Source organism: Pipistrellus kuhlii, unplaced genomic scaffold, assembly GCF_014108245.1.
Source record: "Pipistrellus kuhlii isolate mPipKuh1 unplaced genomic scaffold, mPipKuh1.p scaffold_m20_p_9, whole genome shotgun sequence".
Lineage (NCBI taxonomy): Eukaryota > Metazoa > Chordata > Mammalia > Chiroptera > Vespertilionidae > Pipistrellus > Pipistrellus kuhlii.
This window is the reverse complement of record NW_023425595.1, coordinates 27,721,913-27,748,159: the sequence shown is the minus strand read 5'-3', so window position 1 is coordinate 27,748,159 and position 26,247 is coordinate 27,721,913. Positions and strand designations below refer to the sequence as shown.

The 26,247-nt window shown below is 41.1% G+C and overlaps 1 protein-coding gene, 1 non-coding gene and 1 pseudogene across 9 annotated transcripts; 2 read left to right on the top strand and 1 right to left on the bottom strand.

The window, feature by feature from the left end:
• The first annotated feature begins 1,030 nt into the window (after nucleotides 1-1,030).
• Nucleotides 1,031-24,450, top strand: WEE1 (WEE1 G2 checkpoint kinase). Of its 8 annotated transcripts, XR_004986270.2 has the most exons (13): nucleotides 1,047-2,026; nucleotides 3,421-3,626; nucleotides 4,328-4,391; nucleotides 4,535-4,707; nucleotides 5,164-5,285; nucleotides 10,797-10,943; nucleotides 15,657-15,752; nucleotides 15,847-15,932; nucleotides 17,857-18,027; nucleotides 18,119-18,264; nucleotides 20,169-20,257; nucleotides 23,664-24,134; nucleotides 24,233-24,450. XR_004986270.2 is itself a non-coding variant. In XM_036427874.2 (12 exons), exons 1-12 carry the CDS (start codon nucleotides 1,427-1,429, stop codon nucleotides 23,738-23,740), a joined length of 1,977 nt encoding a protein of 658 aa, XP_036283767.1. In that variant the 5' UTR covers nucleotides 1,047-1,426; the 3' UTR covers nucleotides 23,741-24,450. The 8 variants fall into 8 exon arrangements, 7 of the variants coding, with proteins under 7 accessions (XP_036283773.1, XP_036283772.1, XP_045433451.1 ...); XM_036427874.2 differs by having other exon boundaries at nucleotides 23,664-24,450; XM_036427876.2 differs by having other exon boundaries at nucleotides 1,048-2,026; nucleotides 23,626-24,450.
• On the top strand, nucleotides 8,170-8,354 carry LOC118713878. The gene has a single exon (XR_004986426.1). It is a non-coding gene; the product is annotated as a U2 spliceosomal RNA (small nuclear RNA).
• On the bottom strand, nucleotides 11,321-11,376 carry LOC118713823 (annotated as a pseudogene).
• Nucleotides 24,451-26,247: the final 1,797 nt, after the last annotated feature.

Here is a 26,247-nt window from a genome sequence, read left to right as displayed (position 1 = left end):
ACTCTAATCAACTGCTATTTAGAATGTAAATTTTGTATGTTTTTTTTCCTGGAAGGCAATTTGGCAGTTTATACCATTTGTTCCAGTAATTCTGTTCTAATTATATCCTAAAGAACACACACACACACACACACACACACACACGCACACACACACACACGCACGCACAGAGAAAACGTGAGAAGGAACAATATTCACCATGGAGTTATTTTACAATTGAAAAATCAAAAAATGTGTACATGCGACAATAATGTACGCACTGAGTGACATTTTGATGGGAGTACTGGTGGAATTTCCCCCCTTCAAGCGGCATTTAGGTCTGCAGCGGAGCAGGGCCAATGCGTTTTGCCAAAACTTGTCCACGTGTTGGCAAAGCCCATGGCCGCGGGGTGGGCGCCGCATTTCGTGCAGGGACCAACGCTGGTGTTTATGTTTACTCTGGACAAGTCTGGGGGGGAGGGGGCTGCCTGCGGGGTGCTCTCCAATAGCCACCCTGGGGCCACACTGAGGCCCGGAGGCCGCCCCCAACCTGGGGACCTCGCCTCCGAAACTAGCGCTTCCGTCTCCTTGCAGGTTTGGGGGGAGGGGGGGGTCGGGCCTAAGGAAATCAGCGCCAACATTTAGGAAAAGCCCTGAGGCTGCAGTCATTTCCGGCTCTGATCTCATCGGTGGACGTGACTGCCCCCAGCCGCGCCCTCCCCGGCGGTGCCCCAGCGCCACGCCGGCTCCGCGTGCGCTCTGACCCGCAGGGCCCCGCGGCGTGCCCAGGCTCCCGGCCCCTCGTCAGCCCCCGGAGGGAGCGCCGAGGGGCCGCGAGGAGGCCGAGTTCAGGCCCAGGCGAGCCCCGCTCCACCCGCCCCTCTCGGAGGTGCCGCCTCGTCCACCCCCCCCCGCCCCCCGCCTAGCGCGCCCCGTCCGGGCGTGGCCGTGCCAGCTCCCGGCCGCTCGGCGCGCTCATAGGCTCGCGGGCAGCACCGCCCAGGACGCGCCCTGCGCCGAGCCGGGGCGGAGCCAGCGGGTTGGCGCCAAAATCACGTAACTAGCCCCGCCCCCGAGGGCCACGTCGCGCCCTTCTTTTTTTTAAACCCGGGGCTGGGCGGGGATTGGTGGGCTGGGCGGTCACGTGGCTAACGGTCGCGGGAAGCCGCGGAGTCCGAACCCGCGGCTGGACTTGCGGAGACCTGAGCCTGGGCGCTCGGGCCGCCCCGCCGCCGCCGCCGGACAGTCCACGCTGCCGCCGCCGCTGCCCCCACAGCCGCCCGCAGCTCCGAGCGCCCGGGAGCCGCCGCCCGCCGCCACGCAGCCCCGCCGCCGCGGCCTCCGGACGCGCCCCGCCGCACGTGGCAGACCCGCCCCCTGGGCAGGCTGCGCCCTGGACTCCGCGAGTCCGGGTCCTCGGGTCCTCCGTGCCGGCCCCCGGGGCGCGATGAGCTTCCTGAGCGGGCAGCGGCCGCCGCCGCCCCGCCGCGCCGGCGCCTCCTGCACCTTGCGGCAGAAGCTCATCTTCTCGCCCTGCAGCGACTGCGAGGAGGAGGAGGAGGAAGAGGAGGAGGAGGAGGGCAGCGGCCATAGCACCGGGGAGGACTCGGCCTTCCAGGAGCCTGACTCGCCGCTGCCGCCCGCGCGGAGCCCCCCAGAGCCCGGGCCGGAGGGCCGCCGCCGCTCGCCCGGCCCGGCGCCCCGCAGCCCCGGGGAGCTGGAGGAGGAGGAGGACGTGGGGATGCGCAGCGCCTCCCCGGGCGCCGACGCGTCCGGCAGCGGCGGCGGCGGGGCCGAGGGCGACTCGTGGGAGGAGGAGGGCTTCGGCTCGTCGTCGCCGGTCAAGTCGCCAGCGGCCGCCTACTTCCTGGGCAGCTCCTTGTCGCCGGTGCGCTTCGGCGGCCCGGAGGACGCGTCCCCGCGCGGCTACGGGGAGCGCGGCGGGGCCGGCGAGGCGTCCTGCTCGCCGCTGCGGGAGCACCCGGGCACCCCGCCGCACAAGACCTTCCGCAAGCTGCGGCTCTTTGACACGCCGCACACCCCCAAGGTGAGGAGGACGCGGCGGCCCGAGCCCCCCGCGCCCCCCGAGCCCGCGCCGCGCCGGCCTTTTAAAAAGGCGGAGGCGCCGCCGGGAGTGGAGCGCGGCGCTGCCCGGCCGGGTTCGGTTACATAACCGCCCGGCCGCACCCCGGCCCCCCCCCATCCCCGGCTCGCTCTCCTGCGCCACAACAACAAAAAAAAGTTGGCAGCCTTTCTTTTTTTTTTTGGCCCTGCCCAAAAAAAGTCCGTTAAGATTATATAACTGAACTACGGGCCTCGTCTGGAACGTCTTCATCTTTCCAAAGGGGCTGGCCCGGTCGGTGCCGTCCAGGTGGCTCCCGATTAAAACGCCCGCCGAATGGGGGGAGTGTGGCGCCCCACGCAGTGGTTTGGAAGGATGCTGGAGGGGCGCTGGCCCGGCCACCTGACACCCCGCCCGCCGCTGCCATATGGTGCCTTTTAAACGCTGCGATGATGGGTCCTGTAATTTGGGCGGGCGCCCCGCCAGAGTTGGGTTCAAATAATTGTCATTCGCTTATCGTTTCGTGTCAGGTCACCTTCATGGGGGAAGTTTGAGGTGGAGAGAGACTGCGCTTAGAGTGTGATGATGAAAAGGCTGGCCTTCCAGGCGTTCCCAATCCTAAAGACTTGTACCTGAGACAGGGTAGCGTGTGTGAGCTCCTTTCTGGACATTGATGGAGGAAGCGTTTGTTTACACCGTTGGAGGTGTGCAGGGACCACATTTGGTCCTCCTAAATGTGATGAGTTAGGCACATCCAACTGTTAAAACACACCAGCATGGGGATGATTGCTTGGACCCTGATGCACTCCTGTTGTTGATAATGAAGGTGAAGTAGGCGTTCCATACTTGGTTTAAGGGATAAGGAAATGTGCCGATTGCCACTTCTAGAACTGTAGGAGTAACAGCAGATTTTAAAAGGGACACTTCCCGAAATGAAGGCAAGTATCGCATTTGTAAGGATAACGTGGGAAATGGAGCTTTTTAAAGTTAAATTTCAGTCCCTCCGGAAGAAGAGGTGTGCGTTTGAGCTTGCCTAGGCAAGATGCCTCTGGACGTGAGAGGAGGAGCCCGGAGGAGGTGCTTTCAGAGCCGTATTTAGAGGGAGGGTGGGAGAGGCGAGCGGAGCTTTCTATTTTTAGGTTTCTGTTCTTAGAAAGGGCTTGTTAACTGTTGGCCTCTATAGTGAACTTAATTTTAATAATGCATTCGTACGCATTAGGGCTCTAGACCTGTTTTCTTGGCTATCTTTTAGAAAAGGTGGTTAGTATCCTTCTAAGGACTCAACAGTTAACCAGTTTATTTTGTCTGAAATAAAGGCTTGTGTGTTACTTTGACCCTATAGGACTTGGGTCCTAAAAACTTTATTTTTCTTCTCTTAGAGTTTGCTCTCCAAAGCTCGAGGAATTGATTCCGGCTCTGTTAAAATCAGAAGTGGTTCTCTATTCATGGATACAGAAAAATCAGGAAAAAGAGAATTTGACATTCGACAGACTCCACAAGTGAATATTAATCCTTTTACTCCAGATTCTTTGTTACTTCATTCCTCAGGACAGTGTCGTAGAAGAAAGAGAACATACTGGAATGAGTAAGTTATTATTCAATAGTTCGGTTCCCCAATCACCCAAGGTTGGTTTGGTATACTTATTAAATTTGATTTTTAACTAAATGACATGGAAGTTTATGCTCTAAAATTTTTCTCTATTCCTATCACCTAATTCTCAGCAGAGATAGGTGGGAAGTAATCAGCTGTGGAAAAGGAATGCCATGGGAAATGAAGGAATAAAAAGTCTTGGTAACTTGTAGGAAATCCACTGGTGTCAAAATGAGGCGAGCAGAGAGAGTTGATTTAGAAAGGCTTTAATTTTTAAGTTCTGGTTAATGAACATATCTCAACAGTGATCACATTTTCATCAGCTGACTTGTATCTTGTGATTACAAAATTAAATGCTTTTGTTTTGTTTTGTTTTTAAATATATTTTATTGATTTTTTTACAGAGAGGAAGGGAGAAGGACAGAGAGCTAGAAACATCGATGAGAGAGAAACATCGCTCAGCTGCCTCCTGCACGCCTCCCATCGGGAATGTGCCTGCTACCAATGTGCATGCCCTTGACCATAATTGATCGTGGGACCTTCCAGTCCGCTCTATCCACTGAGCCAAATTGGTTTCGGCTGCTTTTCTGTTTTTACTCATTAAAATTTACCATGCACCTACCTATCAGATAAAGTTTTGGATCTCTAGTTGATGTGTCTTTCAGATATGTTCATGAAAAATACATATTTTTCAGTTCCTGTGGTGAAGACATGGAAGCCAGTGATTATGAATATGAAGATGAAACAAGACCTGCTAAAGTAAATAGCTTCTAATTTTCTTTTTGTTTCTGAAATGTGATTTTCTGTTTCTTAACAAATTATGATATAGTTTTAAAATTCCACACATTGTACTATCTCTACAGCAAAAAAAAATCATTTTTATATCATTTTTTTTATTACAGAGAATTACAATTACTGAAAGCAATATGAAGTCACGGTATACAACAGAATTTCATGAGCTAGAGAAAATTGGCTCTGGAGAATTTGGTTCTGTGTTTAAATGTGTGAAAAGGCTGGATGGGTGCATTTATGCCATTAAGCGATCAAAAAAGCCATTGGCCGGCTCTGTTGATGAGTATGTATTAAAAATTTTGTTTTTTGATCTTTTGTTTCCTGTGGTGTTAGAAACATTAAGGTTTTGTGTGATAAAGCATTGAATTAATTCTCTAACTTTTGAGAAGTTATTATGATATAATCGGATCCTTTTCATTTTGTACCATTAGTTCTTGTTGGATTTGGTAAAATAATAAGAGTAGTTGAACCTAACTTAAATTTCTTATTTCTAGTAACATCCATTAAATCACATGGGAGTTTCATCTTTTCTGATTTCTAGGTTCAGTAAGGTTCTTTCTAACTGCCATTCTTTAATGGGCGCCTTTGGAAAAATCTGCAGAGTCTTAACTCTTAAGCAAGTTTTTTAGCATAATGATAGATAATAGAAGTCAAATTTGTTTTATAAAGTTTCAGATAAATTCAGTTTAGACTTGAATGAAAATGGTTTATCATTCTCTTAATCTCTGATTTCTTCTAGGCAGAACGCTTTGAGAGAAGTATATGCTCATGCAGTACTTGGTCAACATTCTCATGTAGTTCGATATTTCTCTGCATGGGCAGAAGATGACCATATGCTCATACAGAATGAGTATTGTAATGGTGAGTAACATAATGGTTCCCTTGCAAATTTGTGAGCTCAAATGAATGAATATTGAGGGAATACTTATTTTTATCTAATGTATATATCTCTTATCTCTTAAAAAATCAAAGATCGGAAGCCTAATGTGCATTTCAAAGGCAAGTAATACCAACCTGATGTTAAATAAATATCTGAAATCCTTCTACCTCAGTATTCTCAGTATTGAACAGTGCAAATTATTTATATGCCACTTACTCAAATTAAACTGATCTTGAGAGGACACTGGTATTGCCATATAACTTGGTATTCCATGTACCTAACAGAGTTTGTGTGGGATATAAATAGAACAGGTTCCTTGCATATAGCCCTCCTTTTCCATTTCATTATATGAACTTCTAAAACTGATGTTGGCTACTTATGACTGATTCTTCATTGGTCTAAACTCAGCCATTTGTTCAAGTCATTCTGTAATCTTGCCTCCAATCCCATCTATCAAACCTAGTTTACCATTAGAATCAAGATTTTTTTTTTCTATTTACCAAGATTTTTTTTTCTATTAAGTTGTTCTCTCTCTTATCTCCAAAGACAAACAAAATAAGCACGTATGGAGGTTCAACTTAGGAACTGTGTATAGCTTTCCGTTTTAGCAAGTCCTTCAAGGACCACTTTGGGTCTCTCTCTATCTCTCTCTCTCTCTCTTTTTTTTTTTTTTTTTACAGAGAGGAAAGGAGAGAGACAGAGAGCTAGAAACATCGATGAGAGAAAAATATCGACCAGCTGCCTCCTGCACACCCCCTAATGGGGATGTGCCCGCAACCCAGGTACATGCCCTTGACGGGAATTGAACCTGGACCTTTCAGTCCGCAGACCGACACTCTATCCACTGAGCCAAACTGGTTTCGGCTGGGTCTCTTTTTTGTTAAACCTTTACCACAATCTCAGTTCTCATTGTTATGGCACTTGTTACTAAATATCTGAATCTTTACATACATATAATGGACTTTTATTTCTGTATATATTCTGTGAATATTAGAATCTAGTGAATACTTGAGGTGATAGCAAAGATTTATTAGTATATTATTATTTTTCTTCTTATTTTTTTCCCTTAAACAAGACCAGCCATCTCATAGCTTGTGAATAAGTGGTATAGTAGTGGATCTAGGTTTTCCATATTTAAAAACTGAACAAACCAGAAGTAAAAGATCTGTTAATATCTCATTTCTCATTATTTTATTAGTTCTCTATATTTGAAAGAACTGAGTGTTCAGTATATATCATTGCTATTAGTTTGTTTCACAAAGCTCTTGAAATGTTTATCTATGTACCATCAAAATATTTATGTAGTACTCACTGGTTAGAGCGTCAGCCTGTGAACTGAAGGGTCCTTTGTTCGATTCCTGTCAAGGGCATGTACCTTAGTTGCAGGCTTGATTTCCAGCCTGGGCATGTGCAGGAGGCAATCAAATTGTTGTCTCTCCTTCCTCCTCCCCTTCCCCCCCAACCCCATCATTACATGCCCCTTCCACTTGAAAAAAATAAATAAATGGAAGCCCTGAATTAGAGCTTCAGCCTTCCAACTGAAGGTCTAGGGCACATACCTCGGTTGCAGGTTCCTCGGCTCTGGTAGGGAGGTAACCAATAGATGTCCCGCCACCCCCCCCCCCCCCCCTTCCTTCTACTCTCTAGAAATTGAAAAAATATCCTCAGGTGAGGATTAACAACAACAAAAATTTTTTATGTAGCTATCTTCCATGACCTGTTTCTTAACCTTTTTTCAGTTACTACATTTGAAATAGTACAACTCAACCATAATGTCTTTTCCACTCCATATTTGCTAGACACTGTCTCCTATTAATTTCTTCCTTCCTGTCACCTTTATTTTTCCTGTCACCTTTTTGATGTGATTGGTTCCCTTATGTATTTCAGTGGTAGTCCAGGGACTACAAATTTGTAACAACTTAGTGAATTACATAGTTGTATAACTCAGATGTGGGAACAAAGACCTTGTCCTATTATAAAGTTAGATTGTAAAATTACCTTTTGAAATAGTTTATTATTTGGGGGCAATATAAAACTTTCAAAAATAATAAAAATCTTTAAAAAGTAAGTAGATCTGTGTGACACAGGGATGCCTTTTTTCCCCCTAATATATTTTTTATTGATTTCATCTAGGAAGGAAGAGGGAGAAAGAGATAGAACATCCGTGATGAGAGAGTCATGGATCAGCTGCCTTTTGTGAGTCCTCCACTGGGGATCGAGCTCACAAACTGGGCATTTGCCCTTGACCAGAATCGAACCTGGAACCTTTTATTTATTTTTAAAATATATTTTATTGATTTTTACAGAGAGGAAGGGAGAGGGATAGAGAGTTAGAAACATCAATGAGAGAGAAACATCCATCAGCTGCCTCTTGCACACCCCCTACTGGGAATGTGCCCACAACCAAGGTACATGGAATCGAATCTGGGACCCTTGAGTCTGCAGGCCAACACTCTATCCACTGAGCCAAACCAGTTAGGGCAAACCTAGGACCTTTCAGTCCCCAGGCCAATGCTCTATCTACTGAATCAAACCAGCTAGGCAGGGATGCCTTTTTGTATGGTTGTTTACTCTGCTAAGATGAAAAAAGCCAAGACTATTCTAATACATTTGTGAGCTTTTCTTATCTTTTGTTTTTCCTTTCCACTTACTCCTCTCTCCACTTTTGAAAAGCTTTGAATAGTAATACGCCTGGTCTTCAGAAAACACATTTTCACAGAGAAAGGATTCTGTTATCATTAATTTGTACATGTTGATTTACTGATATCCTTTATCAGTGACTAAGCTTCCTTGTTATCTCAGAGTCATTTGCATTTTAAGTGTTATCTTTAGTGTAGTGATAGATTGAAATACGTGTATAAAAATGTTGCCTGATCAAGTGTAGTATCTGTTCTTATCAGTTTAATAAAAATGTTGCCTGATAGGGGAAGAGAACCTAAAAATCAGATGAATGTTTGGCTCTTCTCACCTCTCTTTCCCTTTTGGCAATGAGATAAAAGGAACTGGTTTAGCTATAGTTGCTATACCCATTAAAAAGAAGCCATACTCTTTCTTATTAAACTTGATCTAGGACTTTAAGTCCCCTTGTCTGACAGGTTTATTTGACCTGTTCCCTTCTAGAACCCCTTTTTACCTTGCAGTTCAAGACTGTTCAGGTTAAGTATGGAGAACCCACTTAAGCCTAAGATATTTAAGTGTGGTTTATTTTTATTTAAAAAACAAATTTGCCATTTGTTATTCATTCTTGTTCAAATTGTATAACTTTTGCTCTAGCCAGTTTGGCTCAGTGGAGAGAGTGTCAGCCTGCGGACTGAAGTGTCCCAGGTTCGATTTTGATCAAGGGCACATGCCTGGGTTGCAGGCTCAGTCCCCAGGATGGAGCATGCGTAGGCATCAAATCAAGATCAATGATTCTCTCTCATTGTCCATGTTTCTGTCTTTCTTCCTCTCTGAAATATATATATATATTTAAAAAGCATTGTACAACTTACTTTCCTAATACTTCATTGACTTTTCTGATATTATTTATTATCCTGGCTTTGATTTTATTATTTCTAATTAAGCTTTAAAAAGAAGTGGTAGGCCCGGCCAGAGTGGCTCAGTAGGTTTAGCATTGTCCTGTGCACTAAAAAGGTTGCCAGTTTGATTCCCAGTCAGGACACATACCTGGGTTGCAGGTTTGATTACTTGGGGAATTAACAGAAGATGACTGATTGATGTGTTCTGACCAGGAATTGAACCATGACCCCCTAGGTTGATGCTCAACCGTTGAGCCACACTGGCAGGACCCACTGGTTTTTACCTATAAAATGTATAGATAGTTATCAAATGTGTGGGAAAAAAGGTATTCTCATACAATAATGATGGGATTATAACTTGGTACAGCTTTCTGTATGGGGACTGTGTGTGTGTGTGTGTGTGTGTGTGTGTGTGTATATACATGCATGTGTAATCACCCCATTCATGTAGGCCATGCTCATAGACTTTAAGTACTAGCTATTTTAAAATCAGAAATTGAGTGCATTCTTTCTTCTTAAAAAAAAAATTTATTGATTGATTTTAGTGAGAAGGGAAGCAGGGAGAGAGAGAAACATCGATTTGTTGTTCCACTTATTTATGCACTCATTGTTTTGAACCTGAAACATTGCCATATCTGGAGGATAATTTAATCAATTGAACTATGCAGCCAGATACTGTTATTTCTTTTAACTTTCAGAGGCAAGTCTTGGCACTGATGGTATGAATACCAATCTTAGTTTTTTTTGCAGAGGTTAAGCAGAAATAGCCCTATTAGCTATAGAAACTTAATCTATATGTAATAATAATAATAAAAATGTAATATGCATATCGACCGAACAGCAGAACAACCATCTGGATAATCATGCTATGACACCCACTGGTGCCAGGCCAGCCAAGGCGGGTGCAGAGCAATTGGATGGGGCCTGGCCATTGCCCCATAATCACCCTGCAGAGTGAGGCCCAGGCCATCAACGGGCGGGCTGCAGCAGGTGGACAGGGCCTCCCTCTGCGGGGCTATCCATCACAGGGCTCCCCGACTGTGAGAGGGCACCAGCCTGGCTAAGGGATCTCCCCAACCCCATCAGTGCATGAATTTCATGTACTGGGCCTCTAGTATGTAATAAAATAGTATTACACATACTATGCATGCATATTTTACATTGTACATACCCTTTGACCCAACAATAGTTTTCTAGGAGATATACTAGATATGTATAAAATAATCAATGTGTACAGAATTATTCCTTAGGTTATAGTGTATATATATATATATATATATATATATATATATATATATATATATATATATATATATTAGCAAAAGCTTAGAAGCTATTTTTATATGTCCATCAAATAGGGGATTGGTTAATGCATCACCACTCAGTTATACAGTGAATTTGATAGAAACACTGTAAATGTTTGATGATGAACTATCTTCAAGATAAAATGTGCCTGACCTCAGTGACTTAGTGGTTGAGTGTTGACCTATGAACCAGGAGGTCACGGTTCGATTCCTGGTTGAGACACATGCCTGGGTCATGGGCTCGATCCCCGGTAAGAAGAGTGAGGAGGCACCCTTTCAGTGATTCTCACCATTGATGTTTCTATCTTTTCTCCCTTCCTCTCTGAAGTCAATAAAAATAGTGAAAATGTATTATCATTTGTATAAAAAGGAGTTGAAAAGAATGCACAAGAAACTGATAATATTGATTTACTCTGGGGGAAAGGAACCAGGTGGGATGCTCGGGTATATGGATATCCTAGAGACTCTACATTATATTTTGTATCCGTGTGAGTGTATTAGCTATAGAAAGAATAAATAAAATTTTTATTTCACAAGCAGATTGAAGGGAATAGGTCCTATAACATGTCATTTTCTTGGTTAACTTTGTGGTTATTCAGGAAAGATATAAGAAGAAAAATAATATTTTAGAAAAAAGAAAATGCTAATTTTTTTTGTATGTGTTTATTAGGTGGAAGTTTAGCTGATGCCATAAGTATAAACTATAGAAGCATGCGTTACTTTATAGAAGCAGAGCTGAAGGATCTCCTTTTGCAAGTTGGCCGGGGCTTGAGATATATTCATTCAATGTCTTTAGTTCACATGGATATAAAGCCTAGTAAGTATTACACATCCTCTGACCTGTGTTCTATAGGATTATAGAGAATAAATGACTTTGTTAAACAGTTTGAAAACAGACGTATCTTAATGTGTTTTTTTCATTATTTTAAAGACCTTTGGGCAACTTATTTTTGTTGTTTGGTTTGGTTTGATTAATCCTCATCTGAAGATATATTTTTGATTGATTTTTAAAAAGATAAATACTTTTCTTTATTTCAGAGAGATAGAAACATTTATGATGAGAGAGAATCATTGATGGGCTGCCTCCTGCACACCTGATACAGGGGATCAAGGCCCTGATTAAAAAACGAGACCTCCTAGTTCATAGGTTGATGCTCAGCCACTTCAACTGGGCTCCATTGACTTTTTTTTCTTTTTTTCTGGTACAAACCAGAAGACCTAGAGAAATTCAAAAAGAGCTGTAAGCACTTCCATTGACTTTTTTTTAGAGTGGAAGGCAGGGGAATAGAGAGAGATACCATTGATGTGAGAGAAACACATCGATTGGTTGCCTCCTGCACACTCCTGGGCTGGAGATCAAGCCTGCAACCCTTAACTGGTATTAAACCCAAGATCCTTCAGTCCATGGGCTGAGCTCTAACCACTGAGCAACCAGCTAAGGCAGTACCTTATTTTTATTTATTTATTTTTTTATTGACACATCTTAATCATCCACAGTCCAGTTTTCATTCGAGTTCACTTTTTTTTTTTTTTAATATATTTTATTGATATTTTACAGAGAGGAGGAAGGGAGAGAGATAGAGAGCTAGAAACGTCGATGAGAGAGAAACATCGACCAGCTGCCTCTTGCACACTCCCTATTGGGGATGTGCCCCCAACCAATGTACATGCCCCTGACCGGAATCAAACCTGGGACCTTTCAGTCCGCAAACCAACGCTCTACCGCTGAGCCAAACCGGTTTCGGCAGTACCTTATTTTTTGATGTAGTTGTAAATGGAATTGTTTTCTTAGTTACTTTTTATGATAGTTCAATATTGGTGTATAAAACATACAACCAGTCCTAGCTGGTTTGGCTCAGTGGATAGAGCGTCGGCCTCTGGACTGAATGGTCCTGGGTTTGATTTCAATCAAGGGCAATCCTGCAGTTGGTGGCTCAATCCCCAGTTAGGGGCTGTGCAGGAGGCAGCAGATCAGTGATTCTCTCTCATCATTGATGTTTCTATCTCTCCTCTGTTCCTCTCTGAAATCAATAAAATACCTCACAATTTCTGGACATAATTTTATAGTAGTTTTTTGGAATCTTTAGGGTACTCTATGTACAGTATGTTATCTGTAAATAATGAGTCTTCTTCCTTGTCTGATTTTTATTTCTTCTTGTTATGGCTAGGACTTCCAAATACTATGTTAAATAAGAGTGGTAAAAGTGGACATCCCCAATTTGTTCCTCATCTTAAGAGAAATGCTTTTAGTTTTTGCCAATTGAGTATGATGTTGGCTGTGGGTTTGTCATAGATGGCCTTTATTATGTTGCAGTATGCTCCCTGATTTTCCATTATGCTTTATCATAAATGGGTGCTAGATTTTGTCAAATGGTTTTTCTATATCTATTGATAATGGTTCTTTGATTTTTATCCTTCATGTTGTTATGTGGTGTATCATGTTAATTGATTTGCAGATATTTTTTGCACCCCAGGAATAAATTCATTTTGGGCATTAAAAAAAAAAAAAGATTTTATTGATTTTTTTACAGAGAGGAAGGGAGAAGGAAAGAGAGTTAGAAACATCAATGAGAGAGAAACATTGATCAGGTGCCTCCTGCACTTTCCCCAATGGGGATATTCCTCAACTAAGGTACATACCCTTGACCGGAATCGAACCTGGGACCCTTTAATCTGCAGGCGGACGCTTTATCCACTGAGCCAAACCAATTAGGGCTGGGCATGTTTTTTTGACTTATTTTTTTTTTATGTTTGTCTCTGAGTATTAGGTAGATCTGCTGTGTTTTACAGTGACACAATAGTGGTCTTATGTAGTAGGTGTCTTGTGGGGCTCAGTGGCACAATCTCTCGTGTGGATTATGCAAACCTTCCTGTTGTAGTTGAGTCTTGAATGCCCTCAGGTTGACAATGAGGATTGACCCCAACCACAGTGTATGAGCTGTTGTGTTGGAAGCTGTAGTACCATGCCGCACCTGCTTCCCCCAAGAGAATTGGCCCAGCAGGGTCTGATGCCTGTTGGGATCTCCTTTTGGGTGTGCCACTTCTGTGGCCAGTTAAGTCATGCTCTGGTGTGGTCTGAAGCCCACCATTGGTTATGTTGGTTCTGGGTCCACTTGGGAGAAACTCTAATGCAGGTGCATGTTAGACGCTGCCTGTGAATGGCTTTGGGCTACCTATCTGGAGCTACTAAGCAGTCTGCAGTTTATGACTGTCTTGCCTGGGTCTGAGTGCATGTGCGAAGAGCCAAGTTGAATACAAAGGTTAGCTTGGCTTCCATCAGCTCAGAGCCTGAGTAGATCAGTAATAGGCCCTAGGCAGTTTGTTCTGCAGCCTCTGAAGTTGCCAGGGCCTCCTTGAGAACCTTCTGAAGAAAGTCTTCACCCAAGTTCTTTTTTTTTTTTTTTAATATATTTTATTGATTTTTTTACAGAGAGGAAGGGAGAGAGATAGAGAGCTAGAAACGTCGATGAGAGAGAAACATTGACCAGCCGCCTCCTGCACACCCCCTACTGGGGATGTGCCCTCAACCAACGTACATGCCCCTGACCGGAATTGAACCTGGGACCTTTCAGTCTGCAGACCGATGCTCTACCACTGAGCCAAACTGGTTTTGGCTTAACCCAAGTTCTTAACAATTGATTTGTCCAAACTACTGTGTTTTTTTTTTCAGGAACATGTATTACATCTGGTTATATCCATTGTCTTTTAGGATTTACCTTCTACTTCTAAACATAATAGTATAGACCTTGTTTTACAAGATGTTCTTCCTCTGGGTGGATTTGGTTGCTCCCTTGAAACATTTAGTTTATTCCTTTCTTCCCTTGTATTTCCTATAATTTTGAAACTATAACTAAAAGGTTGATGGATTTATGTTAAACATTTTAGGATGGGCGTTTTTATTTTTATTTATTTTTAATATATATTTTACTGATTTTTTACAGAGAAGAAGAGAGGGGGATAGAGAGTTAGAAACATCAATGAGAGAGAATCATCCATCAGCTGCCTCTTGCATACCCCCCACATGGGAAGTGCCCACAACCAAGGTACATGCCTTTGACCAGAATCGAACCCGGGACCTTTCAGTCTGCAGGCCGACGCTCTATCCACTGAGCCAAACCAGTTTCGGCTAGGATAGGTGTTTTTAAGTTGAATGTAATACGTTGTTTTTTTTACCCTATGGAAATGTGTATGATCAATGGGAATTTAAGTTGTTTTACACATTTTTTTAAAATTCTCACCTGAGGATATTTTTTCCATTGCCTTTTTTTTTTAAGAGTGAGTAGGAGCCCGAATGAAATAGAGAGGTACAGTGAGAGAGAAACATGGATACGAGAGAGTTACGTCGATTGGTTGCCTCCCACATGAACCCCAACCTGGGCTAGGGATTGAACCTACAATCCAGGTATGGGCCCTTGACAGGGAAATCAAACCCAGGGCCCTTCAATGTGCAGGCTGATTGTCTAACCACTAGTCAGGGCCACAATAAGAGTATGTGAAGAATTTGCCTGTACATTAACAATGCGTTTAAATATTAATTTTTTTAAAAAGAAAATATATTATATTTGGGCTGAAGGCAATAAATGGGAATTATAAAATTTCCTTATACTCACTCATCTTGTATTGTGTCAAATATAGTAGATCCTTATGTTGTAAGTACAAAAGTTAAAAATAAGTTTTAAAATTTCAAATTCACAAATATCGCCACAAATAAGTTGTCCTATAAATAAAGCAAAACTGGAAAGATGATTCCAGTGAATATAACATAAGTTTAGTACTATATTGATAAAACTATTAAAATGGGATCTGTTGCTAAAATTTATGTTAATCATGAGCTTACTCAAATTTGAAGATAAAAAAGTGTTTGTTTAGCTGAGATAGTGAATCCCACAAAGCTACATTGGATAAAGATGCTGTGAGATCAGCCAAACTCAATAGATATGTGACTCATTCTTTTCATCCCAGCCTTGTAGCATGAGATTAAAATTTGTGCTTTGGCAGCATTACAAATTACTATGTTACTGCCATTTGTATGGTTTCCAAGTAATTAAAACTGTTGAAGATCGCCCTTACTGGTTTGGCTCAGTGGATAGAGCTTTGGCCTGTGGACTGAAGGGTCCCAGATTTGATTCTGGTCAAGGGCATGTACCTTGGTTGCGGGCACATCCCCAGTAGGGAATGTGCAGGAGGCAGCTGATAAATGTTTCAAGTCTCTATCCCTCTCCCTTCCTCTCTGTAAAAAATCAATAAAATATATTTAAAAATAAATAAATTAATTAAAAAACTGCTGAATTCAATGTGTAGATGTGAAGGGACTAATTATAGTGGTTTCTAATTGTTCAAGGATCAGAGCTAGGCCAGAAAATAAAGCCCCAGTTCCCATCTGAGACTGTTATTTCATAGTGTTTGGTATAGAGCATATAAGAATCTATATATTTAAAAGCTTTCTGGATGATTCTGATGTATGCTTGTTTATGAACTTTGGTCATACTATTAATAATTAATGTGGCTTATATAAATAACTGTTTGACAGGTAATATTTTCATATCTCGAACCTCAATCCCAAATGCTTCCTCTGAAGATGGAGATGAAGATGAATGGATATCTAACAAAGTTATCTTTAAAATAGGTAAGAAAGAAAGATAACCAGATTATTACCATAAAATAAAGAGAGGAGCTATTGTGTTTTAACTCTTGACTGTATTTTTTTTCAATACTTCTAGGTGATCTTGGGCATGTAACAAGAATATCTAGTCCACAAGTTGAAGAGGGTGATAGCCGTTTTCTTGCAAATGAAGTTTTACAGGAGGTAATTTTTCTCCTTTAATAATGCAATTTATTTTGCAACATTTAGCATTTGATAGAATGCAGATGTATTAAAATTTTAAGCTAGTAACTAGTAGAATAATAATAACAAAATAGAAAGTCTAAACTATCAGTTGGGGTATTGAACTTATTAGCAAGTCAGTAAAGGCAAGTTTATAATATTCAATATGGTAGAGTTGTGATAAAAGAGAAGTTTCCATACACTATTGGTAGAACTTTAAAATGGCACAGCATTTTTGGAGAGTTAAATATTAGTATCTATCAATTTATAATAATCAAGTACCTTTTCATCCAGAATTTTCATTTCTCAGAGTCTCCTACAGGAATTTTCCTATTCAAACAAACCAAGAAAATGCAAAATAAGTAGCAGCACAGGAATGATTAAGTAAATTATGGTTAATAGTTAGTAGTACTGTTTCAAAAGTGTGATGAAATATTTCTCAATAAGACTTAAGTGGAAGTAGAACAAATAAATTATTATCATTGTTCTTTTTATGTATATTTGTCTTTTACTTATTTCTAACTTGTCATGTATGTACTAGAGGCCCAGTGCACAAAATTCGTGCACCTGGGGCGGCGGGAGGGTGTCCTTTAGCCCAGCCTGCACCCTCTGCAATCTGGGACATCCCTCTCACAATCGAGTACTGCTGGCTCCCAACTGCTCCCCTGCCTGCCTTCCTGATTGTCCCTAACCGCTTCTACTTGCCAGCCTGATCACTCCCTAACCACTCCCTTGCCAGCCTGATTGATGCCTAACTGTTCCCCTGCCTGCCTGTTTGCCCCTAACTGCTCTCCCCTGTGGGCCTGGTCACCCCTAACTGCCCTCCCCTCCAGGCTTGATTGCCCCCAACTGCCCTCCCTTGCAGGGCTGGTCCCTCCCAACTGCCCTCCCCTGCTGGCCATATTATGGTGGCCATCTTGTGTCCACATGGGGGCAGGATCTTTGACCACATGGGGGTAGCTATCTTGTATGTTGGAGTGATGTTCAATTTGCATATTACTCCTTTATTAGATAGGATAGAGGCCTGGTGCATGGATGGGAATAGCTGGTTTGCCCTGAAGGGTGTCTTGGATCACGGTGGGGATTCCATTGAGGCATTGGGCAGCCTGAGCAAGGGGTCTATGGTGGTTTACAGGCCAGCCATGCCTGTGTCTCTCCCCCTCCCCCTTGGTGACCCAAGCAGAGGCTCTGGTATCTGGGGTTTATTTATTTTCTACAATTGAAACTTGGTAGCCTTACGCAGAGGCCAAGGCAGGCCAGGGTGTGCGGAAAGCTTGGCTTCCTACATCACTGGGGCAACCCTAGCCTCCTGCTCTCTCCAGCTCCGTGGCTGCCACCATTTTTGTTGGGATTTATTTATCTTCTATCATTGAAACTTTGTAGCATTGAGTGGAGACCTGGGCTGGCAAGGCAGGTGGAAAGCTTGGATATCTCCATTGCTGGGGAAACCCAAGCCTCCCTCCTGCTTTCTCTGTGGCCATAGCCATCTTGGGTTAATTTACATACTTGCTCCTGATTGGCCTGTGGGCGTGGCTTGTGAGTGTCATGGAGGTATGGTCAATTTGCATGTTACTCTTTTATTAGATAGGAGGATTTTTTTCTGTTTTCATATGAATGCTTCTAGAGGGATAGGAGTTTCTTCTGAGATTTGAATTAGGCTAATGACAGGAGAAATTCGCTTTTATAAATGTTTTTACCAACCCCTCTACCTCAGAGTATGTATTACAATACTTTGTAATTAGAATAATTTCTCCAAATTTACTTGTTCTCTGAATAGGTCCTAAACTTAAATGTGGCATTGAACATTTTAATTTAGTCCTGCTTTTCACCTAAATCATTATGAGGTGTATAATCTTATTTTGAGAATTTTTATATTTCCTTAAAAATTATTTATTTTATTTTACAGAACTATTCCCATCTACCAAAAGCAGATATTTTTGCCCTTGCCCTCACAGTGGTATGTGCTGCTGGTGCTGAACCTCTCCCCAGAAATGGAGACCAATGGCATGAAATCAGACAGGGTAGATTACCACGGATTCCACAAGTGCTTTCCCACGAATTTACAGAGTTGCTAAAAGTGAGTATTTTTTATATGAAGCACTTTATTGACATGGTTTAACATTTTATTAAATCACATGTTTTTACCTTAATTTTACTTCTCTTTCAAGGTTATGATTCATCCAGATCCAGAGAGAAGACCTTCAGCAGCGGCACTGGTAAAGCATTCAATATTGCTGTCTGCTTCTAGAAAAAGCGCAGAACAATTACGAATAGAATTGAATGCTGAAAAGTTCAAAAATTCACTTTTGCAGAAGTAAGTGAGGGTTTTTTTGTTTTGTTTTGTTTTTATTTTTTTGTGTTCATTAATTCACAATTTTAGTAAGATGATAAAGGCTTTCTGTCAGTGATAAATATAGTGGTTTGGCATGTTATATAATTAAAAGTTGGGGAACTTCTGCCTTAAATAAGTTACCTAACCTATAAGTTTGTGTTGTTTCTAGACTTTGAAATTAATGGGCTTCCAAATTTTTAAGACTAGTATACATTTGCAAGTGGTGATAATCCCCAAGCCCCAAATCATAGCAAAAGCTAAGTGAGTCTATACCCTCCCCAAAGTCTCAGCATCAGTGAATATTCCTTGAAACTTTCCGTTGTACTAATTTTTATGAAATTAATGTCAATTAGGTTAGTAGGTAGTTCTCATATTTGATGTGAATGACCTTTAACATTTCAAAACTGATTGGAATGATTCTAATGCATTTGCTTTATTGCTACCATTTTGATTCTAAGCTAATCTGACTTGAAATATGAAAAGGTTTATTTGCCACTAGTTTGATAGATATAATTGTTCATATAAATAGGAAGTAGCATTTTGCTTTCATCTCTGTTATGTAAAGATATTTCACAATTACAGAGTTCTATTTGGAGTTTTTATTAAAACCCAGTCATAGAGGGAAGCTGAGGGAGGGTGAGTGGATGGGAGGTAATCAGTCAAAGACCTTGTATGCAAATATGCATAACCCATGGATGCAGACAGTGGGTGGTGAGGGCCTGGGGTGGAGGACAGGGATCGGTTGGTGGGGGTTGATAGGGAAAAAAGAGGGCATATGTAATACTTTCAATAATAAATATTTAAATGAAACAAAACAAAACAGTCATGCCCAGATGGTGTGGATCAGTTGCTTAAGTTTCATTCCATGCACCAGGACGTCACTGGTCAGGGCACATGTCCAGGTTATAGGCTCAACCCCCTGTAGGGCATGTGTATAGGAGACAGCTGATCAATGTTTCTCTCTCTCCCCCTCCCTCTCTCTGAAATCAATAAAAACATATTAAAAACACACACACACAAAAGTCATTAGTAGCCGAAACCGGTTTGGCTCAATGGATAGAGCATCGGCTTGGGGACTGAAGGGTCCCAGGTTCGATTCCGGTCAAGGGCATGTACCTTGGTTGCGGGCATATCCCTGGTAGGGGGTGTGCAAGAGGCAGCTGATCAATGACTCTCTCTCATCGATGTTTCTAACTCTCTCTCTCCCTTCCTCTCTGTACAAAATCAATAAAATATATTTTAAAAAAAAGTCATTAGTAGTGTCTTTATTACTTTGTACCTAAGTATATATTATATATATATATATATATATATATATATATATATATATATATATATATATATATTTATATTTATTTATTTATTTATTTATTTAAAATAGCTGGAGCCATACTCATTGGTTCTTCCTCCTCTTCTTCTTTTTTTTTTTTTTTTTAAATATAGTTTATTGATTTTTTTACAGAGAGGAAGAGAGAGGGACAGAGAGTTAGAAACATCGATGAGAGAGAATCACCCATCAGCTGCCTCTTGCACACCCTCTACTGGGGATGTGCCCGCATCCAAGATACATCCCCTTAACTGGAATCGAACCCGGGACCCTTCAGTCTGCAGGCCAACACTCTATCCACTGAGCCAAAGCGGTTTTTGGCTATATATATATTTTAATTCTGATAGCCCAAAATAAGATTATTTTGTAAATTTAAGTTGTTTGAGCAGAAGCTAAAGTTTCATAGTGTGTTTTTCCTCTTGTCAATTGCATGTTAGAATAATGATGACATGCAAAGATATTCCAGCTGATAATATAGTTTGTGTTTGGCCTCTTAGGATCTCTAACTCGGATTAACACAGTAGGTGAAAAGTCTTGTTTTCTATTTTTGTGTTTGTAGAGAACTCAAGAAAGCCCAGATGGCAAAAGCTGCAGCTGAGGAAAGAGCACTCTTCACTGACCGGATGGCCACTCGGTCCACCACGCAGAGTAATAGAACATCTCGACTTATTGGAAAGAAAATGAATCGCTCTGTCAGCCTTACCATATACTGAACTACTTACTTCCCACCTCCCCCAAAAAACTGTGACAAGAGGAAGTTAAAGCTAGGTTGAAATCACTGCTAGAATCCAGTTTGCAATTACTTTCTTAAAATGGATGTCAGTAGTTTTACTGAAATACTTTTTAGGACTTTTATTTGTGAGTTACAGTTAAAAGCTGTATTTTGACCAGTGCTCTATCAGGCTTTCATTAGTTGATCAGTTTGTCTTCTCTAGGATGTCAGTCACTGTTGGATGTTACCATCAGCCTTTCCAGGGTGAACCACTACGGTGGTGTGCTGCTGATAGTTTGCATTGTGATAAAAGGTATCCTTCCCTGTAGTGACTTGTAAAAAAGGACCAAGGGCTTTATTACAAACATTCTCCCTTTGAAAAGAGAAATAGTAAGAGAATCAGTTACTACTCGGCCTTCAATGTACCTGTGTGTCAGTCATATTTCTTTTTCTTTAATTGTGAATTATATTTGTATATCCAACTGGGAGCACTTTTGGGCACTGTATGAGCCATGGAGTAATTCTGTGGAAGTATTGCCTTGTGAATTTGCTGCTATTTTAGTTTTGTCTTTGCTGTAAAATTGTAGCATTAAACAATCATTGTTGTTAATAGGCTTTTTTTTAAAAAAAAAAAACAATTATGTGAAATACATAGCTGCTCTTGATGAAAAGCAGCTTATTTGCCTTTTTTCCCTTTGAACTTTGAAGCTAGTGCATTGGAGAAATGCATCCTTTCCCCCCTTTGGAATGCTGTATTAATGTAGTATAATTATTGCTGGTTTTGTAATTTTTTCTGATAATCCCCTTCCCTGAATTTTTAAAAAATATTTCCTCTCACCACCTAAGTTTGTACTTGATTGTATTGTTAGTCTGTTTTTAACTGTTTTGCCCAGTTTCCCTTCAACATTGGTGTATATAAACTAATCTTGGTGATACTGTACATAGCTGTTTGAAATGCCAGAATGACTTATGACTATACCAAGCTTTTCATAAAATATATTTTATCTGTAATTAGCCACTTGACTAATAGTACTGGCTAATAGATATTGAAAAAATTTTGTTTATTTTTTATTTTCCTATTGATTTTGATTTAAGACTTGTTTGCACTTGTCTGTTTGACTTGTGTATTATTAACATTGTTTGGCATATTAAAAGTCACTCTGAGCTTACCTTAATTGTTTAAATCTTTGTGATGCCTGTTTTCTGTTATCTCCATTATATAGAGAGTACTAAAGGCAGAGGATGTATTTTTTTTTTAATTGATTTTTTACAGAGAAGGATAGAGAGTTAGAAACATCGATGAGAGAAACATCTATCAGCTGCCTCTTGCACACCCCCTACTGGGGATGTGCCCGCAACCCAGGTACATGCCCTTGACCGGAATCAAACCTGGGACCCACAGGCTGATGCTCCATCCACTGAGCCAAATTGGTTTTGGCAATCCTTGTGTTTTTTAAACAGTATTTTAAAAAATATTTTTATTTCAGAGAGGAAGGGAGAGGAAGAGTTAGACACATCAATGATGAGAAAGAATCATCAATTGGCTGCCTCCTGCACGTCCCTCCCACTGGAGATTGAGCCCGAAACCTGGGCATGTGCCCCTGAACGGAATCGAACGTGGGGCTCTTCAGTCCTCAGGCTGACGCTCTATCCACTGAGCCAAACCAGCCAGGGCTGAAGAGTATTTTTTATTATTTTTTTTATTAAATTATCTGAAAGGTTTTTTTTTTAATTTTATAATTTTATTGATTTCAGAGGAATGGAGAGAGAGAGAGAGACATAAATGAGAGAGAATCTTGGATCAGCTGCCTCTTGCGCGCCCTCTACTGGGGATGGAGCCTGAAATCCAGGCATGTGCCCTTGACTGTAATTGAGCCTGGGACCCTTCAATCCACAGGCCAACACTATCCACTGAGCCAAACCAGCTAGGGCAAGATCCTTGTGTTTTTTGAACATAGGTACATAATTTCTCTCTTAGAGTCTATTTCTTATTGCCATAGACATTTTAACAAGCTTGATTATTTTAACTTTCTAGCCTATGGCATGCTAAAAAGCAAATTTTGAGGTGTGAGAGGAATTGGTATAGATAGATAAATTAGATATAAAAGCTAATAGGTGTGGGTGATAAAACACCTAAAAAGCAGTGAAGGCTGGGGCAGGATTTAGTAGCTACTGAAGACAGCTATAGAAAGTATGATAAATTAGTGTTCATAGGACCACTATAAATCATCAAGTCTTGATTTTCCTAGTGTACTAGCTTCAAAGAAAAAAATCAGGTATTGTTTTTCATCAATTTGCAGTTTTTTTTTTCACATTCAATAATAGAAAATTTTGGTTTTCAAAGAGAGAATTCTTAAGGTATTTGAAAGCTGATCTGAGAGTTGGGCTTATATCCAGTCCAATGCAGAAACAGGTTGAGTGCCTTCTGTGTGCTGACTGATAAGCCAGGAAGAAGTGGGCTTTGTCCAGCAGTGACTCAGGATGACAGAGCAGACCTGTGGAAGAATAAAATGCTAATGAAATTTGTTGAGCGCTATGTTGGAGGGATTCTGCAAGGTAGAGTGACGGCTCAAAGGGCAGTTGCATACCTTGGGGAAGATTGTGGAGGTAGATTAGAAATTGAAGTTGGGTGATTTTGTTTAGGTTGATTTCAAAGCCACTGTTGTACTAACTCGGTAGAAGTAAGGAGGGCCTGAACTAGGACCTTTGGTTAGAAACCAGGGGATAGAGATTTCATCAGAAGAGAATGCACATTAAACAGCTTTTGTTTGTTTTTATAACAGAATTTATTAGCATAACATCTGGTGGAAGCTACAAGTGCTAATGAAACATTGAAGAATTTTCCAGAAAATTTAATTAAAATGCAGAGAGGCCTGTTACTTTTTGAGGCAATTTTTATTTTTATTTAAAATATTTTATTGATTTTTACAGAGAGAAAGGGAGAGTGATGGAGAGTTAGAAACATCAATGAGAGAGAAACATCGATCAGCTGCCTCCTACACACCCCCTATTGGGGATGTACCCGTAACCAATGTATATGACTGGAATCGAACCCGGGACCCTTCAGTCTGCAGGCTGACACTCTATCCACTGAGCCAAACTGGTTAGGGCTTGAGACAATTTTTAAATATCAACTATGCAGTTGGGTAGAAGGAATCACATATTACAGTTGACTGCAAATTAAAACTAGTGCCTTACCTTTTATTTTGCCAAGAATCCAAAGCACTCCCCTTTAATTAATGAACTAATGTCTTTAGAAGAAGCAATCCTCAAGCTTTGATTTTCAGTCTACTTCATTCCACAGGGCAAGAAATAATGGCATCACTCTACTTTGTTCCACAGGGCAAGAAATAATGGCATTTAAAAAATTGATAACAGCTGGGTTTGGCCAATGCTTCAAGCCGTCTCCAAATTCTTAAGCAGCAGTATCCTGACATTCGTTTTTCTTCCTCTCTCCATTTATCTTCACAAAGCATCTCATTGACTTTAGCCAAGAGATCAAATAAGTTGTTGCATCCTTAAGGTATTTTTACTGTAAAATTTTTAAAGGTCAAAGCAATCAAAGAGGATGGATCAATAAGGAATTTTGGAAGTGTTTTGGATATTGTGAAAATTCTAAGTGTAGCCTAAAACTAGGAATTTGGAGGAAACTGCCTCAGTATTTGGAAGGCATTTGTATTACTGTAAAAAGCATCACTGAAACTGATTGACATTGCAGAATGAGTAGATCTAGAAGTTTCTCCTGCAAACCTGGTTGTATTATTAGAAATTTCTCAGGAGCTCAACAAAGTATATTTTTGTAAAGATGGAAAAGTAAGACATAATTGAAATTGTCCAACATTTAGCTTTTAAAAACTTTGAGAGGCATTTATCTGAACATCATTGAACTATTTTTTTCTCCTTTGTGGCAGATGACATTTTCAATGCAGTTCAAAGGTCTCTGGAGTAAGGAATAATATCTTAGGAAGATTTACCAGGAAAAGATGGCATATTCTGTCCAAACTTCATTAAACTAAGAGTCTCAGAAACCTCAGCCAGTCCAGCCCATGAAGAAAAATACCTCAAAGGAACATGTATATCACAGCTCATATTGTTAGTTTTATACTGTTAATAAATATGGAGAGTATATTATTTGTTTGAGTTTTGACATACTTATGCTATGAAATGGGTTTCCAGGCTGAAATTCTAATTTATGCCTACTAGTCCATTATGCCAATGAGAAGGTCAAGTTCAGTGTACAATGACTCCATTTAAGATGTTTGTCCAGGAGAGGAGTCACATTTTCGTGGTTGAGACTCTGGAGGCTCAGGTGAGTTAAATAACTTGGGAACTCAGTTTGGTAAGTAGGAGAGCCAGAATTCTAACTCCAATCTCATAAGAATCATGCATTTTCCAGACACTCAAAAGTTGAGGACAGATGCTAATTAAAGAACAGAATTTAGGCAGCAAAGAATAAAAAGGAACAAGAATTAAGAAAATTGGGAAGACACTGGTGTCATGGAAACCAGGAGAAATTGATTGACTATACACACAAAAGATTAAAAAATGACTCAATCTGGGGAAGGAGGGTATGTATGGGGGGGGGGGGGTGTTAATGGTAAAATATGTACACAGATAATTAAAAAAAAAAAAAAGACTAACTGGCTATCACTTGAGTGGTGAGATTATGGGATTTTTTTCTGAACTTTCTACATTTTACCCAATGAGTCTATTGTGTAATAATAAAAAAAAAACCTTAAAAAGTATCTTGTTATTAACATGCAGTCAATACAAATCACCTGGTGATTAAGATTTGTCCAGAGATCATGCTCTCCTCCACCCCCAGGTTTCTGGGACCATTCCCTTGAATGCAGAGGCACCTATATGATCTGGGTGGGGCCAAACGGAGTTTTTTTGGGTTTTTTTCCTGGAACCTTGTATATGCTCCAATTGCTGTGTTGGCAAAGATGGGGAAGCCAAGCTTCCCACTACTTAGAAAAGCTTGTCTGTAGGAGAAGAGAATGAACCAACAGACTCGGAATTGAGAACAGAGGAGAGCATGATCTGACAGTGTATCAGTCCCTGAAGCCAATCTTGGTTTGATTTCATGACTACATATTCCTCTTTTTGGGTGTAAGCTGTGTTGAGGTGAGTTTCTAGTACAATGTATTTCTCTGAACTGGCAGCCTTGAATTAAATATTCTAGATCTTGTCTGACTGAGAAATATATGCCAAAGATCCCGGGGTTCATGGTAAAATCCCTTGGTTGGGGCTTCTGCTGAGTCAAGATTCCCCAGCCATCTCCTCCTGGCCCACCTCAACATACGGTTATAGCATCAATTTTCTAGTGACTAGTTTGTGCAAAGCACCACGCACAGTAGTTCCAGAAAGAATTCTGCTGATGGACTTTGAGCTCTGCAGAACAGGAGTAGGGACCACACAGTTCCATTAGCAGTGAAAGAGAGGTGGCCAGTAAGTACAATGTGCAGTTTGTTTTCCTGTCTGCCTCATGCTATTGCTCTGCCAAAGGTGCTATACTTAAAGAAGCTGGAGATAAAAGACTCCAGTGAGGAGTCTTGTATTTTACAAGTAAATTTGGGAAAAGCTGGTTTTTCAAACTTCTTCATTCAGGGGGGTGGAGGGAGTAATGAAGTTGGGGAAGGCATAACACCGAATCCCACCGTATGCTTCCCAAATAGGTTCCTCGCTCTAACCGAATGGACTGAGGTACAGGATGGAGGTACACCATGTCTACTTTGTAGATTGCATTCCTTGGTTCATTTTTTCAATCAACATGTATTTTGAGGATCTACACTGAGCTAGGGTTTATTAGCTAGTGCTAGGCAGTGAGATACAAATATCCCCTCTCCATTACACAAATTATGTGGGGGTATTAGAAACAACTAACTAGTTATACAGTAAATGCTCTTTTAGAGCATGCACAGGT